At 37.8% G+C, this 21,226-nt stretch overlaps 1 protein-coding gene across 2 annotated transcripts; it reads left to right on the top strand.

The window, feature by feature from the left end:
* The first annotated feature begins 12,928 nt into the window (after window positions 1–12,928).
* Window positions 12,929–20,832, top strand: LOC147291178 (signal transducer, putative (DUF3550/UPF0682)). Of its 2 annotated transcripts, none has more exons than XM_086234656.1 (10): window positions 12,929–13,197; window positions 13,283–13,676; window positions 14,515–14,721; window positions 15,190–15,411; window positions 16,826–16,892; window positions 17,014–17,160; window positions 17,899–17,990; window positions 18,877–19,059; window positions 19,149–19,285; window positions 20,371–20,832. In XM_086234656.1, exons 1-10 carry the CDS (start codon window positions 13,082–13,084, stop codon window positions 20,606–20,608), a joined length of 1,803 nt encoding a protein of 600 aa, XP_086090782.1. In that variant the 5' UTR covers window positions 12,929–13,081; the 3' UTR covers window positions 20,609–20,832. The 2 variants fall into 2 exon arrangements, with proteins under 2 accessions (XP_086090782.1, XP_086090783.1); XM_086234657.1 differs by having other exon boundaries at window positions 17,017–17,160; window positions 20,371–20,830.
* The last annotated feature ends 394 nt before the right edge of the window (window positions 20,833–21,226 follow it).

Genomic DNA, 21,226 nt, shown 5'->3' with positions numbered 1-21,226 from the left:
CAATCTGAGAGGATTTAAGTTTCAGGGAGCAAAGTGAAAAAAAGTGTATCCTACAAGGGACAATGGTGTGAATAAGCCATATGAATATATATGCCCATTATGATTTTGAATATATTTCCTGCAAAGTTGAATATAACACAGTGGAAGAAAATGATATGGGAATATGCATAGTCGTTGTCTCACATCGTTGAGGAGTGGCAATTGCCCCTTTCTTACTTTTAGGCTTCTATATTGATCGAAGTGGAAGTAGTTGTTAGCTCATTTTGAACTAATGCGTAGGCACAATTTTAACTTTTGGGCTTCAACAATTAAATTTTGAGGTTTGATTTAGGTCTCAAAACCTTATTAAATTAAGGCATAAAAAACTGTTTTGAAGAAACTAGTTGGGCCCTCTAAAACCAAAATTGTTCCAATCCAAACCGACTTTGTCAATATATCAAACAAATATGTTTCTGCAAGTTATGGTTGGTTTCGATTCTACCATTTGCCATAACGAGCTTGGTAGTTTGGTTATGGTTTTGACCCAAAACCAAACCAAACCAAACCAACCCGCGGTCCCTACTTTTGATGCACAAATGTGGTTAAACAGTCAACATTGGGTCAGACCAGGGTGATGGTTTGACCCTCCAATGTATGAGTGACACATTAATGTGAGGTCAAGCTCGGGGGGTTAGTTTGACTGTCCATGGTTGGAGTGACACGTTGGATACCAATCACTTTGCACAAACAACCACAAAAAGTGAGCAGGAATGGCATCGATGTGGTACACGCAGAAGACCCTATGATCACTCAAGTCAATGTTGGGTAGGTGGTCGAGCAAAGTAATAGTAAATTTCAGTGATTTCGTACCTTTCAATAATGGTAGGGACCTTCTTTTGTAGTACTATTTATGCAAGCGTCATTTGATTAGGGGGAAAACAAACCGGTTTAGTGTTGACACGTATCCCTTGTGTCGTCCTTTGCATGAGGAGGTGACACGTACGGTGCAACCTTTCATACAACATATACATGCGGAGAAGCTTTAACATAGGTACAGTGTGATCAACCATAGGCAAGAAAGGAAGAATGCGAGTGTCAGCGATACTCGGGTATAGGCCGATGTTGGGACTCCGAGCCTTGGTCGAGAGTCTGAGCACAAGTCGAGAACCTAAGCATGAACACGTGTCAGGAGTCCAAGTACATATCAAGAGTTGGAGCATAAGTCGGGGCCCGAGAATGTGTAAGGGGTTTGAGCACATTTCGGGGTTTTGAAGTCACCACTTCGCTTATTGGACTTGGGCCTAGGCTATCAAATGGGTCATTGTTTAAGCCCACACGACTTGTCGTCAAGTCCATGTGACTTGTCATTTTGCTCGACGGAGAGTTAGTACGAACAAAAATCCCCTAAGTTTCCGAACAAAATGTACTTCTAAGTTGGAAACTTCTTTGCATAATAAGCCCAAGCAGAATGACTAGTAACCATTTATTTGCTCCTGCTTAGGGTACTAATCAGCAGTCCCCAAGTTCCCTAGCAAGAAAGGCCTTGTGCGCTGGGAAAGCTTGTGGAGTGGAAATTGAATGATCAAAATAGTGAACCAAAAAATCATAGCCAGAAGATGCAATAAATATATTCCTTAAAAATATATTCAACCTTTATGCGCTAGTCGATACTAAATTTTTAAGTTAGTAAATTTTTCCTGACACCAATAATACATACTAGAGTTGTCAAAGGCATATGTCACTCTCTTGTTGGTGATGAGAGATTTTTTTTTGTCTCTTTTTCGTTTCTTTTTTGTCGAAAATAAATCTGTACCATCTCAGACCCCTGAGCCAGCAATATAATTCTCAATTAGTTATGAAGGTCACATGTTCATGGTCAGGCTCGTGCATTAGATTTGATTGTAGCATAAGTGGGCATCCTTGAAGCTGAGAAGCTTATGTATGCTATGATGTTCACCAACTAATCGATCAATCCTCGGAAGTGGAAAGCTATACTTGAGACATGCTTTATTGAGATCGCTGAAGTCCACACACATTCTCCAATTGCCAATGGACTTCATCACCATCACTACGTTGGCCAACCAATCTAGGTAGTCCACCTTCCAAATGAATCTAATCTTTTTCAACTTGTCAACTTCTTATGTCATGGCCTCATGTCATTCGGTCTTATACTCTCTGCAATTCTACCTTATTGGTCAATGCCTAGGATCGAGGCTCAGGTGGTGCAAGATTAGTTATCCTGTAATTTCGTATTAGGTAGCGCAATTGCCTAATAAACTCAATTAGAACCATACTAAGTTATTAGACCCTAATTTTTGCTCAAGTATTGACTCAGAGACTAATCAAACAAATATAAATCTGAACTACAGATTCACTCTCGAAACCAACTCATAGATCTTATATCCAACTTAAATCAAACACACACAAGAATCAAGTGACAACCTAAGCACTCAAAGAATTCATCAGTTTAAGCATCTCAGTGCTAGCAACAACTAAAGTGAAGTGTGATTTGAAAAACCAAGTAACAACCTAAACACTTAGAGGATCCATCATTGTAGACATTTTAGTGCTTACAATATCTAAAGTGATGTGTGATTGTTTTACAAAAAATAATTAAACATTCAAGTATTCATGTTATTATGCTCATGTGAAGAGTGCGTGTTTTTTGTGTTTATATCACAAATCAAAATCAAAATCAATAACACACAGAAGATAGACATAATTTTGATGCCTAGAAAAATCACAAAGGATTAAAAAACTGAAGGTCTTTTCCAGCTGACCGGGCAATCCACTATTCAAGAGTTTTAATACAAGGGAACTACACAAACAAGCTCAATCACTTAAATCATAAATCTAAGTGACAACTTCTTACCCTTGTGCAAACTTCTTAACCCAAGCAGTTAGTCAATCATGACATTGGTAGCTCACACCTTGAGCTCTTTAATGCACGGCACCGACGGCCTAAGCACATCGGAAACAAAGCAGATGCAACTGAAGATTTTATAAAAATCAACTCTTTCAAGTAATCAAGACTTAAAGAAGGTCGATGGAGAATCCTATTTTAAAATCTATATGAGTGTTTGAAGATGATGATGAACTTAAAAACAACTCAAATTTTGGAAAACACAAAAAACAGTTTGAAAGATTAGGGTGCGTTTGGTAACGTTTTACAAAACGATTTTTCATTTTACAAATTTAAAAAATGATAAAAATATGTTTGGTTGCTATATTGAAAAAAACATTTTTTGAAAAATACAAAATAGAATTTCTAGTTTACAGTGTAAATTTAGAAAACAACTAAATGATGTTTTCAGTGAATTTAGAAAACATAGAGAACACGAATACAAATAAATAAAAAATTTATTACTGAAAAAAAAAATTGAAAAAATATGTGATCTGCACCTCCTCTCCACCTAGCCAGACCCACCTTTGACGGCAGCCCTACCCCCCGTCGCTGTCCACTTCACCCATCTCTCTTCATCTCTCCTCTATTCCTCTATCTTTTTGTTTTTTTCTCTCTCTCTCTCTCTCTCTCTCTCTCTATCCATTTTTCAAAATATATACTTTGTAATCCCTCTATAGTTTTCAATTTTCGCTTCAATAAACGGATTAAGACTCCCTGTAATATCTATGACAGTAAGCTTACGAGCCTTAACAACCTTTACATAGAGAAAATACATCCGTTCAACTAGATCGTAGGTGCTTGCAGTCTTGTCTCCATTAATAATACGACCACCAACAACTCTTCCACCTCCAAAGTAGTCGCGCCGGCTGAGGTGGGTTGGGTTTTATGAAACTTATCTTTTTTTTTTTAATTATATATTTTATGAAATTGGTTAATAATAATTTATAATTAATATCTTTTGTGAATATAATTATTTGGTTGTAATAATTGGTTAATATCAAATGTGTTTTCATTATTTTTGTTTTATATAATTGTTTTTCAATTATGCTACTAGACGCCTTCTCATATTTTGAGAATACAAAATTTAATTTGTTATTTTTATTTTACAATACAGTTTTTAGAAAATTGTTCTGTAAAACGTTACCAGACGAGCCCTTAGTTTTCATCAAAAACCAATTTTCTCACTAGAACTCTCTCTCTAAAACAAAACAGAAACCTATTCAATGAATGAAAGAGTTGCTCACAAAAAAGATGACACCCTCTGTTTTGTACTAACTCATTCTCACCAAATCAGGACACATGAAGGATTCTTACTCGTTTGAGCTAAGGATAAAATGACAACAAGGAAAAGACTGTCTAAAGAAAGAATCCAAAGCTGGTTAGAGATGAGAATGATGATGTGGATTGAGATAAGAGAGGAATGAAATATTGCAGCAAAGATAATATCCACATAGTGTGTGCGTGAGTGAGATGAAGATAATGAATAGTGCACATGTGTGTGTGTGTGTAATATCAGCTGAGGAAGGTGAACTCATGTGCACGACACATGTTTATTAATTCAAGAAATGGGCTTTCAAAAACAACATCATTTGACGGGCCCACTTACAACACCATTAAAACATGTAATGGGATGAGTTCATTAAACATATGACGGGCCCAACTTACAGCACACACTCATGGGCTCAAATGAATTATGATGCATGAAATAAATTTTACCTTAGTGCATGAGCTTTTGATCTTCAATCTTGATGTCTTCAACCCAAAACAAATTCTAATAAGCTAGATTTTTAATTATATCCTAGAGCTTGTTGAATATGACAAATGTAAAATAATTACAATAGTTTTGACAAGGAAAAACCAATTTATAAATTCCTAGAACTAACATATCCCTGAAGAAATTTCGAGCATATATGTCGTAGTAGGACCATGCAAACACTTTGGCATTTTCTCGGAGGAAATGTATGGGCTTCTTTCGAACATCAATGGCTAGTTAGGTACTAACTCATATCTTGCAATCTGAATGATCAGTCGAAATTGGGACTTCATCCACATCATCATCGAGTCAGATGATTGCCATGAATGACTCCTCCCTTAAATCCTCTAGTTGTTCTGAGTTATGCTCGACTACCGGGATGGACAAAACAATAAAGTTCTTAGCACTTTTGTTCTTCTTGATCGAGTTAGTGTAGCACAATCGAGCAGAGACTTGGTTTTCCCTTACAACACTCTTCCCCCATTTAGTTAGGAACTTGATCATGAGGAAGTGGGTTGAGATTACTATTCAATGTTGGTTAAGCGCGGGTCTGCCCTAAGTTACGTGTTGTATGTTGTTGGACAATCCACCACCAAGAACTGTATGGGTACATTCGTCGAGGAAGGGTATCTTTCGATAGTCAATGGGAGGTAGACTCTACTTAATGGCGTTACTAGATAGTTCAAAAAACTTAATAAAGCCATTGATCAATCCAACCTGTCTTTTCCAACCTCCAACGCCTCGAAGGCTTAAGTAAAAAGCATATGGATCAAGCTCCTACAATCAATGAGTTTCCTGGCAACGTCAAAATTTGCTATCACGGCTTCAATGACAAAAATCATCATAGGGGAAGATCAATCCGCGCTCATTCTCCTCGGAGAAAGTAATAGGCGACCATCTGACTTTTGGGGTCTTCTTCCCTCGGACATAGTCCCAAGTTTTGTTGGGTGCGCATTTAAAGCATACTTCTTCCTTGCTTGGTTAAAGGTACTTGTGAGGGCTACTCCCCTACAAATTCGTTTTTCATATATATTAGTTTACATACATTCAAAATTCATATATTAGTCTACCTATATTTAAAGTTAATAAATATCAATTTACCTACATTCTTGAATCTACGATCGACTATCTTTGTTGCAATCATAGATCGTTACCTACTTATGGCCACTTCAAGAACCTTACTCAAGAGGTACGTACAGGCTTACGATGATGTTAGGAGGTTGCACCATGAAAGCCAAGAGGCATATGTGAATGTCTCTCTACGAGCTAAATCCTTACAACTCGACCATTTGTTGTACGTCACAAAAGTGGAGTTTATTAATGAACTTGTTGAGCTGAAGTCAATCTGTCGGCTTTGGATCCCTTCCAGGATTGTGATTAGCCCAAATGCCCATGTAGTAGTCATCAGAGATAAGGCAATTGTTGCCGATCTAAATGGTTCTATCCGTCTAAAATCACAGAGTTAAAACCTAATATAAAGCCGACAAACAAGGTAGATGAGAATATAGGTACTTTTTTTTCTATTGCAAAATTCATATGGGAACAAGGTACTTTTTTTCTTGTTGTAAAATTCATATGGGTACGTTTTTAGGATTTAGATGTGATTTTTTTTTTTAGGCCTGTAAGATGGTGGAAGTTGAAGTCAGAGTCGTTGGGTACAATTGACTAAATAAATTTAAAATTAGTCCAACGGATTAGATAGATTATCCTATAATTTTTTAGATATTAATTAAAGAATAATATGAATTTCTGTTCAATTAAGATTGTTAAATTGTTAAATAAAGGACTGCATTCAAAACTTAAAAGGACATAAATTGTTAAATTTAAAAACAAGAAGGTTGAAGTACTATATCTAAAAAAACCCTTAAAATTATACTGTAACTATGTCAAGGATAGAAGATCATAATAGAAAAAAGCTGGTTTTATGAAGGAATTTGACTACCACTTAAGATTTTTCAATAATCTTTTATTTTGTTCGAATAGTTGTAGGAATCCTTTATTTGTCCTTAATTACTAATGTTAAAACTAAAGAGACCAAATTTATCATTGTCCCAAACTAGGCCTCACCAAAAAGCTCAAGGCCCGAAGCCCGCCCTGCCCATTAGGCCCGAAGCCCGATTTGGCCTAAAATTTGGGCCGGCCCGGCCCAAAAGTCTCTTGGGTTAGGCTTGGGCCATCCCCTTGAAGCCTATGGGCCGCCCGAAGCCTGGCTCGTTTAGGCCCGCCCAAAGCCCGACCCAAAGCCCAATTTGGGAATCATAACATATTTAATAGGTTTTTCGTGTGTTTACTCTAATAAATTATTAATATACTTATTAAGTTATTATATAATACTATAATATTAGTAAATAGTAATATTGTAAACTATGTAATACCATAAATAATAAAGTAATAAACTTTTAAAATTATATACAACATTACAACTATAATAAAACATAAATGTATATGTGTATATACAACTTTTATAATACAACTATAATTAAAGTTATTAAACCACGATCGTCAATTCATTAATTCAACGATCTGAACCGTTCATTTTCTATTTTCATAGTAAAAAATTATCCTTACAAAAAATCGGCTAAATCGGAATTCATCTACCCATTCGATTATCATTAGAAAAATCACGATCGTTCATTAATTCGACCATCGTTACGTCACTTTTACATCTCCGATTAAGCTAATTTTTTGCAAGAATTCTCTTTGAGTGGGGAACTAAAACTTGAACGGTTCGGATCGTTGAAAACATGATCGATATGTGAGCTTCTACATATAAATACACTTGAAGAGTATAATTCTAATAACTTTCCCGTTGAAACCTTGTTGTTTCCATAATTATGAAGACCACAACGTGATTTCAACAATCTGACCCGTTCATTTTCTATGTTCATAGTCAAAGATCATCCGTACAAAAAATTGGCTAAATCGAAATTCATCTACCCATTCGATCATCATTAGAAAAACCACAATCGTTCATTAATTCGACCACCATTATGTCACTTTTACATCTCCGATTAAGCTAATTTTTTGCACGAATTATCTTTGAGTGAGGAACTAAAATTTGAATGGTTCGGATCGTTGACAACACAATTGCATCGTTTGTTTATAAAAATATGTAATAAAATATATAATAAAACATATGTACATTTATGTTTTATTATAGTTGTAATGTTGTATATAATTTTAAAAGTTTATTATTTATGGTATTACACTATTACTAATATAATAGTGTTGATGCTCAAAAATGGTAGAGCAGTCAACGTCGAGTCGAACCATGTAGGCCCGTTGACCCACCACTGAGTGGACGACACGTCAAAGTGGGGCAGGAACGGGTAACTAGGTCCGACTGGTGAGTAATGAGAGAGAATGATATCCAAAGCACCCTGCGCAAGTACACAAAAGTGAGCGGGAAGGGCACCGGTGTGGTGCCGGCCAAAGCTCCTCCGACGCTCAAGTCAGTGTTCAGAGAAATCTGAGAGCAGAGTGAGTGAATAGTATAATAATGATTTCAGTTGTCCTTTTTTGAACAGAAGGTACCTCTTTTATAGTACCTTTGGAAGAGTGTCAACCAATCCGGTGACGACACGTGTCCTTTGTGGTGACTTGCACTGTAGGAGCGCCACGTGGCACCGGTCTCGAGGATCCGGGTGAGTTGACACGGGTCGGGGGCCCGGGAGGCTTGAGCTTGGGAGGCCGGAGCCTAAGAGGCCGGGGCCCAGGGGGCCGGAGCCTATGAGGCCGGAGCCTAGTAGATCATGGGCTAGGAGCCCAGGAAGGGCTTAGTCTTTTGGGTCTAGGCCCAAACAGCATGGTGTTAGGCCTTGTGTGACTTGTCGTTATGCCCAGACGATTAATCATACGAACAGAAGTCCCCCAAGTTTCCGAGCAAAAGATACTTCTTGGTTGGGAACTTTGTACACAAAAGAGTCCGAGCAGAACGACAAGTAACCACACACTTGTTCCTGCTTAAGCTACTGTCTAGAAGTCCCCCAAGTTCCTTAGCAAGAAAAGCTGTACTGCAGGAAAGCTTGGGGGTTACATATGAAGGATCTTTTTTTTTTTTTTTTGAATTTCTGATCACCTGTATTCCGAGCAGTAGACGCTTCGCAAAATCCCAGTGAATCCCGTCCAATTTATTGGTGGGATATCGCCCTTTGTAAATGAGAATCTGGAATTAAATGGTAGAGCCCAAATATAAAAATTGCACACCCACAACTCTCCTTTTTTTTTTTTTTTTTTCGTGGCTGAGAGAGTTGCACCCTTTTTTTGTGTTTGTTTCCGAACAGAAATATGTCTACAGTACCAAGTGTGAGAGTTGGGGTGGGTCTTTTATATCTGAGCCATACACTGTAATTCTACAATCTTCCTTACAGAAGGCAACATCCCACCATTAAAATCGGACGAGGTTTACTGGGATTACATCCGATGTCTACTGCTCGGAATACAGGGTGATCAGAAATTCAAAAAAAAAAAAAAAAAAAAAAAAACAAGGGATCTTTCATATGTAACCCCCAAGCTTTCCTGCAGTACAGCTTTTCTTGCTAAGGAACTTGGGGGACTTCTAGACAGTATCTTAAGCAAGAACAACTATGTGGACACTTATCGTTCTGCTCGGACTTCTTTGTGTGCAAAGTTCCCAACCAAGAAGTATCTTTTGCTCGGAAACTTGGGGGACTTCTGTTCGTACGACTAATCATCTCGGCATAACGACAAGTCACACAAGGCCTAACACCATGCTGTTTGGGCCTAGACCCAAAAGACTAAGCCCTTCCTGGGCTCCTAGCCCATGACCTCCTAGGCTCCGGCCTCATGGGCTCCGGCCCCCTGGGCCCCGGCCTCTTAGGCTCCGGCCTCCCAAGCTCAAGCCTCCCGGGCCTCCGGCCCGTGTCAATTCACTCGGATCCTCGAGACCGGTGACACGTGGCGCTCGTACAGTGCAAGTCACCACAAGGGACACGTGTCATCACCGGATTGGTTGACATTCTTCCAAAGGTACTATAAAAGAGGTACCTTCTTGTCACAAAGGGAACTGAAATCATTATTATACTATTCACTCACTCTGCTCTCAGATCTCTCTGAACACTGACTTGAGCGTCGGAGGAGCTTTGGCCGGCACCACACCGGTGCCCTTCCCGCTCACTTTTGTGTACTTGCGCAGGGTGCTTTGGATATCATTCTCTCTCATTACTCACCAGTCGGACCTAGCTACCCGTTCCTGCCCCACTTCGACGTGTCGTCCACTCAGTGGTGGGTCAACGGGCCTACGTGGTTCGACTCGACGTTGACTGCTCTACCATTTTTGAGCATCAACAAATAGTATTATATAATAACTTAATAAGCATATTAATAATTTATTGAAGTAAACAAACGAAAGAGCTATTAAATATGTTATGATTCACAAATTTGACAAATAAACTAGTCAGCTCAGTTGGTTGAGAGTTGAAGTTTGTTATGTGAGGTCTCATGTTCAAATCACAACATAGCCAACATCTTATATTTTTTTTGAAGATATATATGTGTCTAAACTGGCTTTGGGCCTATTTGGGCCGCCCGTTTGGGCCTAGCCCGGCCCGGCTCTCCAAGCCCGCAAGCCAAAGCCTGATGGGCGGGCCTTGGGCTTGTGCATTAAAGCCCAACCCCAACCTGGCCTGGCCCGAAAGCCCTATTGGACTTCTATAATTCGAGCTCGGCCCGAACCCGAAAAATTGGGGTCGGGCTAGCCCGGCCCGTCCCATTGCCGACCCCTATCCCAAACACATTGATGGAGAGTTCATTGATAAATAATATTATCAAAAATTAACTACATATAGAACTTGATAACTTTTAAAAAACTCAAAAAGATAAGAAATTGGAGAATTTGTTTTATAACTTTAAAGAAAAAAATAGGCCCCTTTTAAAATTTGCGTAGAGTATTTGAACAATTTACGAAGTAGAACTCGGAGTATCTGCTTTCATTAGGTAGAATGCCTTCTGCTATGGGTTATCAACCCACCTTAGTATTGAAATTTGTATTTTATATTCTACAAAATGGGGTCCATAACTTATATTCAAGCAATTTATGTATACACAAATGATTTGACCAGTCCTACTCCGACCATGACATTTGCACATTTAGATGCTACTACCGTACTATCAAGAGGAATATTAATTGATGAATGTATCTATCCAACAATAGATCATTGAGATTGAACGCTTTTGTTTTTATTTTTATTTTTGGTAGTTGTAGTTGTAGCGGTTAATAATACTTTTTGGGTTATTATGATTGATTTGTTTTTTAGTGTCTGAAGTTGAACATAAATTTGTACTTATTTTTTGAGTATTTTTGAAGGTTGTGAGTTTCTTGTAACTAACGGATTCAAATATCAATTACTCGGATTAACAATCTCATCACCAACTAGCTTAGAGATCCTAAATTCAAATCCCCCTTCTTCCAAGAAAAAAGAAAAAAAAAATTTCAACTTATTATTATTTTTTGACAAGCGGCCAAATAGCGCAACCAAATAAAGCAAAGGGAAATTTTAAAAGAACCCCATTTTTTTTTCTTCGAAACCCCACAATATCCAAATGTTCTATTTTTACCCTCAAATAATGATAACAAATTCTAAAAACCCATCCTCCCCTCCCCCTCACCTGAGCCTTGCCCCACCATTCCCTTCCTCCATCCACCCTACCAGTGGCCCTCTCTCTTAGCCTCTCTTTCTTTCTCCCTATCTCCCCCTCTTTTCATTTTACCACTACTCGAAGTTATGAGGGAGATCGTGTACAGTGAAAAGAGAGAAAGAAAGAGAAGAGAGGAAGAAAGAGATAAAGACACATAGATAGAGGAGAGAGATAAAGAGAGAAGAGAGATAAAGAAATTGTTGGAGATCACTAGCGGTGGTGAGGCCGTCGAAGGGTGGCTGTATGTAAAGGAGAGAATGGTGGGGGCGTGGCTTAGGTGAAGGGAGGGGATGAGGGATTTTAGATTTTTTTTTTCCCTTTTTTAACAATTAGGGGCAAAAATGGAAACTTAGGTGGCAAAATATCTTTGTGAAGTTTGGAATGAAAAGACAGCTACTCTATGAACACCAATCTCATTCTCACCCATACCCCTTTCTCATTATACACCCCTATATCTTTTTAAATTTTACAATTTCTCACAAAATACCCCTCATATCACCAAATTACCCTTAATGTCTTGAAACTATTTCCAACACTAATTTTCTCACTACACACCCACCAATCAACATTGCCAGAGCTCGCACATCGCCGGAACTCTCACGGCCACATAGCCATTATTAACACCTAGAGGTATGCCCTAACTTAAAATTATTTAATTCTAATGTAAATCTAAGGTTATTCTATCTAATTTAAGTTGTTTAATCTATTTGAACACTTTATTTTTGTGCTTGAGATGATTTGGACTGTGGGTGTTCGATTTTTGTATTGGAATTTCAGGTTTAGGAATTTGTGTTCGTTAGGTTGTTCAGCAATGGTTTACCGAAATATTTGTGATTATTCAGTGGTACCCTACCAAATGAGTTAGAGGTATTCGGTTAGCACCTGTTGAAACTTTTTGGACCCTTCGGCCTTGGTTCGCCGAATGAAAAGCCAACCAAAGTGAAGAAGACGAAACAAATTCAAGAAAAAATAAATCATACCTTATTTAAAGACGAATAAGGGACAAGTGCAAGTTATATTCATAAAAAAATAGTGTGCTTTTGTACAATACTAGTGTTGAGAGCCACAATATGATCAAATTTAGGGTTTAGTGGATGATGTAAGAAGTAAGGGGGTTATGGGAATATGGGTTGTGGCTAAAATGTTGTAGGGGGACTTCTTTTTTTTTCTTAAGTTAGGGGTTGGCGGATCGAATTTGGGTGTAGAGTGAGCAATTTTACAGTTTTTTCAACTGAGCTACCCAACAAGTCAACAATTGCAGTCTGCATGAGGTGTTGGGTTTAGGCGTGTAAAGATAAAATTTTTTTTTCATAAACTATGGTTTGTCCTTAGAGTCTTTCCTATTGGGTCAAATGTGTTATTTCATAATGAGCAGTGTTAGGAATTTTAAATTTGTATCTTAAATGATGTGTAGTATTTCATTGATTCATATATAAGTAAAATATTAACATATGTAACGACACATTATTTGAGATCCTTAGCATTATTATTTTATAATTTAAATAAAGAGAGTGTGTAGTGAAAAAAAAAGTGTTCATATAATGGTCGGCGAATAAAACAAAATGTGGTTATTTTAGAATTTTAAGAAAGCAAAATGTTACGGGCCATTCCGGAAACAAAAAAGCCCAGCTTCAAGAGTCAAGACATCCCATAGCTGCCCCATTACCCGAGAACTTCTTCTCCCTCCTCCTCCTTCCTTCCTCAGCTCACTCACAACTCACACCTGCACTCCTCCACTATCAGACATTCAGACCCAAAACGACACCAAGCCACAACCCAAAACGACAATGCAAGCGCCGCAAAACCCCAGCCTCCCAGTTAGCGAAGTCTACTGGTCTCTCCTCCACAAAGCCGACAAGAAATTCTCCAAAATCCGAGAGCTCCCCTATTACCACCGCAACAGGTCCTTTGTTAATCTCTCATTAATTTCCTATTAAACTAATCCTAAACATTCTTAATTGTAGTTTAATTTTCTTAATTTTGTTCAGGCACGAATACGACGCGTATTTCTACAAGGTGTTCAAGGTGTACACGCAGCTCTGGAAATTCCAGCAAGAAAATCGCCAAAAACTCGTGGAGGCCGGTCTCCGGCGGTCGGAGATCGGCGAGATCGCGTCGCGGATCGCTCAGCTGTACCTGGGCCAGTACATGAGGACCAGCGAGGCCAGCTATCTCTCCGAGAGTTACATTTTCTACGAGGCGATTCTGAGCAGAGAGTACTTCAAGGAGGGCATGTTTCAGGACCTGAGCTTGGCCAACAAGCAGCTCAGGTTCATTTCCAGGTTTCTCATGGTGTGCTTGCTTTTGAATCGAAGAGAGATGGTGCAGCAGCTGCTTAATCAGCTCAAGGTCTTGGTTGATGAGTGCAAGAGGACATTTCAGGTTTGTAACTTGTACTTTCTTGTTATATTTGATTATTTATGTTGTTATTTTGTTATGGGGTTCTTTTCTTGAACTACTTGTGGAAATTGAATTGCTCTATCAGTTTTTGTTTTACTTTTAAATTGAAAAATCAAACTGTGTGCGCATCATAAGCTAAAAAAGGCTAGAAATTATCGAAATGCCATACGGGGGGGTTAACCCCAGTACACTAGAAGTATACACAAAAATGGAAAAAGAAAAGATGACTAAAACTGTAATATAATAATATCTCAGAATATATATTATATATGTAATAGCTAGTATTTAGAATGGTGAGATCTGTTTTGTAATGGGGGCATGATAATCACCAAATTTGGAGCATGGCAATGCGAATGTGCAGTACTTTTGGTTTGAAGTTGGGATTTTATGAAATTGGGTACAAATGGGCGCACTTGTCCAGTGCACTTGAATTTATTGTAGATAAAGGAGTAGTTTTAAAAGGCTAGGCACTAGGCAGTCAATGAGAATAATAAAAAAAACTCAATTAGGTGTGATTTTTTGAACTCCCAAAAGGATGCTGTTGCTTAGGTTGCAAAATTGTTATTCTTCTGTATTTATTTTTTATAGCATTAATGGATGACACATTTGTGCAGTTGACTGCAGTATAAGACTGAGTCATGCTGTTTTATTTGCGTGTAATATATTTTTTTTGTCAACCAGAAGTTTCCATGTACTATATAAATGCACAACTCTATACTTCTTTTTCCCCCTCAAATTCATGAATGGAAGTAGAAAATTTTAAGCATTTGTGTTCTTGCAGATAGGTTTAATAGTGACATTTGAATGATTTTGTTTCCAGGAAACTGATTTTAAGGAATGGAAGCTGGTGATTCAGGAAATAGTTAGATTTTTGAAAGCTGACACAGCTTTTATGAATATCAGGCCTTTGAGATATAGTATTGTCCTGGACTGTCATCCTGATTCCCTACCACATGTTTCCACATCAGTCGCGAAGAGGTCTTTGAGACTGCGAGATGCAATACTGAGCAGCTACCATCATTATGAGGTTAGGTATTGAGGTTTTTCCCACACTCCTTTTTCTTTTTCTGTTTTGTTTATTGGATAAGAAACAATAATTATTAAAGTCAAAACAATTACAATCCTTGTGGACAAGGTATGACACGAAATACAAAACAGCCAATGCACGAAAGCTCTAGCTAACATACAACAAAAACCGTAAAATCTAGATAAGAACAGCTTTCCAATCTGCAAAGAGAGCAAAAAGCAAGGTTTCCTGAAACTCTGAAGAAACTGAAGCCCAAAGCGATGTCCAGAACCATACTTTATCCTATAAAATCTCCACCCACTTCTTCACTCCTTTTCTCCTTTAGGGAGAATCCACATGTGTTTAATTCTGATTTTAAGGTTCTCAATTACATGTTTTTGATACTGTTATATTTGATGCTTTATGAATATATTAACTGGAACTATGTCATGACATTTTCTATTTTTTCCATGGTTAAATCTCAATCAGATAAAGTTTTCGGAGCTCACTCTTGACACTTTTAGGATGCTTCAGTGTCTGGAGTGGGAACCTAGTGGCTCATTTTACCAGTCAAATGGTGGTAAAAATGGTCAGAATGGGGCACCCGGGCCCAGCCGCATTAACTACTCCCAAGATATTGCTGATCCTACTCTGCCACCTAACCCACGAAAAGCTGTCTTATATCGTCCTTCTGTTACACATTTTCTAGCAGTGAGTATGATGGGAATTAATTTACCAATCTGTTGCTTGTTTCTCTATTTGTTGTTGTAGGAAATTTTGGTATATAACTATATATTGCGATTATAATCGTATATATCCATGACGAGGGTGAAACCTTTCTTCCATATGCTATTTATGCTCAATGGCATTGACTACCGGATTGCCTGAAAATAATATCTTTTTGAAATTATAATCAATTTAAATGGAAAAGCTATGTAAAATCTCTGTTTTCTCGAAGTTCTAGAATTATTTCAAAGACTAGTGACCTACACAATTATGCATGTGTAAACATTGTAAGGTTGGAGCTTTCTTTTCTGAAATATATCCCTTAGTGAGTTGAAGTCAAGTTGCGGAAAAGCGCATGGCTGTTTTGTGCTTGATTTAAGCAGCTATCATCCTGCTATGCTTCTATGTGGTAAAGAACTTATAAATGACAAAAAATGTTTCTCTTTCTTGACTCTTATACATCTTTGCCCCCTCACTCCCTCTCTGGAGTTAGTTTTGGTTGCCTTTGACTTAGTAGGATTTATGCTTGAAAACAAAGTCTAGGAAAACCTTTTAATGTATGATTGTTACTGTGTAAGGGACCAGAATTGTATACGAACCAGATGTGTTTGGTACTTTGGATTGTGTCACAGTCGTGTCAGGGCCCATAATCCTTTTTGTTTTTTGCAGACATGTCAGGAAGTGTATCTGACGCTCGTCGGAGGCACATCAAGTGCTTGTCCACTCCTGACGGGTGTCAGCAGTGACACTCCACCTAGGAGGCATGTCTATGCATCATAGTACCCATAGTTGTAGGAGAAAGTTAATAGCCTTCATATATCAATATCTAAAACCATGAGTCATTTTTATTTACACTGACTTTGATAAGCATGTCATTACAATTGTCAGTAAACAAATATTGAATGGGTTTCGATCAAAGATAAAATCTTACCATCATCTTTTTTCCTTTTGCAAAAGTTAATACTCCTTATATCTGAATAATTCCATCCTTTCTCTGCCACAACAATCTTTTTTTTTTTGGCTGAATGTCAAAAATGGTCATCGTGATTTGCCTCATATTTCAATCATACTTTCCCTCAAATGACTGTCCCACGTGTGGTCACATAGGGGGGTAGAATTATCCTTTCAGATCCATCAGTTTCTAATTCACATGTACTGGTGACGATTCTACCCTCCACTTGACCTGCACGTGCACTTTATTTGACGGCCATTTTACGGAATTCTGATTTTTAAACCACGGCAGTACAATTTAAAAAATTGAAACCACGAGAGTAAGATTGAAATATGAGGCAAACCACGAGGACCATTTGTGACATTTGGACTTCTATTTTTTTTTTTTTTTTTTCCGTTAAGAACTACTTAGGTAATAATTTTTCGATATTATTTGCATGACTGGCAGGTTCTGGCCACAGTTTGTGAGGAGCTTCCCTCTGATGGAGTTATCTTGATATATCTGTCAGCTTCAGGTGTGAAAAATTAGTTTGGTTTCTTAGCTCATGGATTTTGTTTTGCTTATGTGTTGTGTAAGATCATTTCTTTTACATCTTTAAATTGGATCATTCAAAGGACATAATATTTTATCCCCAGCAGGTGCTGGAATGTACTCTGATGCGACCCCCGCTTCTATGTTGGGCTGTCCATCTGACAGACTAAACCCTTCTTGTGGACAGAGTAAAGGAGATGGCTCAAGCTTTCACACTAGTTGCTTACAGTTGGGTGCCCATGGGAACGGAGGTACTCAATGAAGAACAAATCATAACACAACAACATAGTTTGATTGCATGCTATTTGAATCAATCAAATTCAGTTTCATGCATATGCAAAAAGTAGAAATTTTGTATCCTAGGGCTTAGCTTGGCGGTTTACCGCCCACTTGTGTAAGGGCTCTGGTTTTAGATTTGGACAGCGCTCCTCAAAAGTTGAGCTAGTGAAAGAGAAAAATTTGCCAAGTTCTTTGTCAATGTACTTTGTGGTTCTTTCTTTTCTTTGTGTCAGTTCTTGCAAGATAGTAGTGCACAAAGGAGAATCTAATGGATGCACTCTTGATTAGGATGTGTCTTTGTCAATGTAGTTGAGGCTTTTGCTGGTGTAGGTAGCTTCTATTTATAGGGTACCTTAATTCTTTGGTCCAGTGGACATCTTGTCCATTGCTTATTACTATTTCATGTTCTTTAATGAAATTTTGCTTCCTATAAAAAGGTAAGAAGTAAAATATTTTTTTTCACTTGAATTGAATTCGTAATTATCCGCCAACAGAAAATTTAAAGCTGTAATTGTTTTTGCCCACATGCCATGTTTTAATAATGTATACTTCATTAATGGATTTCTGGTTTGTAGTTTATGAAGATATTGAATAATGGATTTACTTGTTCAAACTTTGTTCTTGTCTTATTTTTAAATTACATTTCCTTAATTTTGCATAACACTCATAAGGATAAAATATTCTGATATGAAACAAACTCTCTTTTTCAGGTATAAATAGCATTTATCCTAGTGACTTAGTTCCATTTACAAGAAGACCACTTTTTTTAGTTATCGACTGTGACAGCAGTGAAGCTTTTGAGGCAAGTGTATTAACTCTACTTTGGTACAGGGCATTTTTATTTAGCTGTTTCTAGATGTCTGTATGAGGATTGGAATGGATAGTCAATAACTTTTTTGTTGCCTGTAAAGATGTTTAGGGATTTGAAAAGGAATATATGCTGTGAGATAAAATCAAGGGTAGAGCTGGAGAGAGTCTAGGTAAAACTGGAAAGAAATGGGAATTTTTATTTTCCCCATTTTTTTGAGTGCTTTACACAATGTTACAACTTACAATGTTTATGGTCCATAAATTATCTGCAAATGTTTTAAGCAAATAAGTGTGAGATTAAACATTGCATTGTTTAGTATGACCCCACCAAAACATCTTTATGCAAAAAATTTATAACACTTAAGATGAGGTGGGATGCTATATTCATACTAGCAGTAGTTACCACAAGTCTGGTGCATTCCGTGCATTGTATTGAAAAAATGTCATAAAAGTGATCAGTATATTTAATTTGATGCACATATTTCTCTCTCTTCATATCACACTGCAATCTGTTGCAAGTGCCTACTCTCCCCTTATGTTATTTCTCCGGTCTCATTAAATGTTTCCTAGAAGGGGCTAATTTCTCGAAGTTCCCAAAAGGGGCTAATATGTCTTTGGTGGCTACTTCAAATTTTCACCTGAAACAAAATGTGTAATATTGTTACGGAGGAACCTGTTAATGTATAGCAATTCAAAACTGTTAAACTTGCACAGTCAATTATACATAGTCAATTATGAGAATATGGATAACCTTAACCTCCCTCCTTCCCTCCCTCAGTCCCTCCCCACCAAGCAGAATTATTGTTATGTTAGCTTAAATGGAAAAATCTATTATGCTAACCTATAGAGAAGGTGACTAATGTCTAAAATGTGCTCAGGCTATAAATGGAGTAGAAAAAGGAGAGACAGCTGCAATGCTGCTATCTTCTAGTTGTTCATATCACACTGCTGCTGTTGATTCCTCTCGTCAGTCAAGTGGAAGCCTATTCACTATTTTCCTCACAGCTCCATTGCAGGCTCTCTGTTTATTGCTTGGTATTTCAGGCTCTGACATTGACATGGTGCGTAAAAAGTTGACACTTTGTCTCTTCTTACTAAAAAATCTGGTTATTTATTTTTCCGGAATATTTATGGAACGAAAATGCTTCAGGATACATATAACAAGGCTGAGAAGCTGCTTTCCAGTTCGTTAAGTAATTGGGGGTCTACTTTGGTGACGTCAGACACTATTGATCCTGTTTGGGCACAGATTTTGACTGATCCATTCTTAAGGCGTCTCCTTTTGAGGTACTTTTCTATTTTCTGTTTTTGTTCTTATGAAGAAGTTTATAATGGTTAAGCCTGCCTAGTCTCTAGTTTTTCTTTTTCTTAAACTTTTTACCGGTATGAAGCTAATGAACTGCTCTTACAAGCACCTCTTTCGGTTCAGTAGCACTGCGAGCCTGTGAAGAAATGTACCTATTGGCTTTCCTCAATAAATGATTTCTACATGAGGATATCTTTTGTTTAAGCTTGCAACTGGCACAAATTTTGACAGTTATTTTGTGGTATAAGTGTCGTTCTTGCTATGTGTACAAAGGTAGAGGATTTAATGTTCAAAACAAACTCAGCCATGAGTTTGTTTGTCAAGGCACACCCAGATGCCAGGCCTATTTGAACCTTATGGGCTTATAGCTGGATACCCCAGAAAGCTGGTTAATTTGTTAGTTCATGGTCCTTGGGTGTTCGGATCACTGTCAACTAGGTTGGGTTGAACTTGGTAGACTTGTTCAAGCTCATCCAGGAATAAGAGGTCCCTTTCTGTGCCCCACTCAACATGTTAGTCAGGCGAAGAAATTCAGCCTTAGCATAGCTATTCTATAGAGCAGACTTTGAACAAGATGAAGATGTATTGACCTTGAAGCATAGAAAAGTTTAACGTAGATTGCTTCTGACATGGCTCAAAGTTGTAATATTAGGCTATTTGTTAACAACTTAACTCCAGGAGCTACATTGAGTTAATATAATTAAATAGTTACACATGCATTCTTGGCATTTTGCAACTTGGCATTCTTGACTCTACTGTTTTTTAATAGTACACACGCTCTACTGTTTTTTAATAGTACACACGCACACACATGCACACGTGCATGTTTGTGCATGTTCACGATATTACTGTCTTTGAAGGCACAACCACTTCAACAATTAAGTTAAAATCACCTTTTTTCAGCACTAGTACTACTGGATGCTCTTGAATGGATTAAGCTTTTCATCTTTTTTTTGTGTTTATCTCGGGTACTTCACTTGTGCTGTTTTTAGTGAATTCTATTTGGCTACATTGTGTGTGATACATAGATGTATCTATGTGTAATTTTTTTTTTTCCTTCCTTTAGGTTCTTATTTTGTCGGGCAGTGCTATCACTCCATGCTCCAACCTTCAATAAGAAGGAGTTTATTCCCAAGTGTATACCATGTCTCCCAGTGTCTGTCCTGCCAACGGCAGCTGCATGTCAAACTGTAATTTTGCAGATAGCGAACCTCTTTGGAGCCACCACCAAATTCATCTTCTCAGAAGGACTTGTACTCCATGAAAATAGACAGGGTGACACAGAATCAATGTCATATTCATGAATGATATGGGGCAAATCACATTATAGCTAGACATGGTTGGCGAATGCCCTTTTGTTAATTTGGATTCATTGTGTCAAAAATTCAAAATTATCCCAATACCTTATGTTGGGATTTGTACAGAACATCTTTGAAATGCCGTGTGTGCTGTTTTCTCATTCTCTTTAGACCTTTTGTTCTTTTTGATATAAGTGGAAAAAGAATGATGTCTGCATAATTGGAGAATGGAGAGGACTTTTCCTTGTATGTGTGCTGTTGTTGAAGGGTGGCTTGAGAAAATAAGAAATGGGGTTGGGTTTGAATAGGGAGGGAACTGAAGGACTTTATTTTTTATAAAAATTTAGCTGTTTGGGTTTTCTCTTCAAGGATAAAATTGTTAGGCAACAACTACAATTTCTTTGCCTTTTAGTATCCTCCATTAGGAGGGGAAAGTATAGCAAGCCTTTTTTTGGCTTGTAACATGGAGTTATTGGAGGGTTACTTGAAGCCTTCAAACAATGGGTCAGGGTGACTCAATTGGTCCTGCTTGAACATCATGTTATTTACCAGACACTCACAAGCATTGAAGTCGATCTTGAGAACCAAACCCACCATTAAAACACAAACTTTCACGAAACTTAG

Source organism: Dryas octopetala, chromosome 3 (genome assembly GCF_963921425.1).
Source record: "Dryas octopetala chromosome 3, drDryOcto1.1, whole genome shotgun sequence".
NCBI lineage: Eukaryota > Viridiplantae > Streptophyta > Magnoliopsida > Rosales > Rosaceae > Dryas > Dryas octopetala.
The sequence above is the reverse complement of the archived record's forward strand: the minus strand, read 5'-3'. Positions and strand labels throughout refer to the sequence as shown.

Excerpts from the sequence above, each read along its gene's own strand:
- LOC147291178 (XM_086234656.1), top strand. The coding sequence starts at position 13,082 with ATGCAAGCGCCGCAAAACCCCAGCCTCCCAGTTAGCGAAGTCTACTGG. Across the intron at positions 13,198-13,282 it reads CCCTATTACCACCGCAACAG|GCACGAATACGACGCGTATT; the intron begins GTCCTTTGTTAA and ends AATTTTGTTCAG. Across the intron at positions 19,060-19,148 it reads CAGGCTCTGACATTGACATG|GATACATATAACAAGGCTGA; the intron begins GTGCGTAAAAAG and ends AAAATGCTTCAG.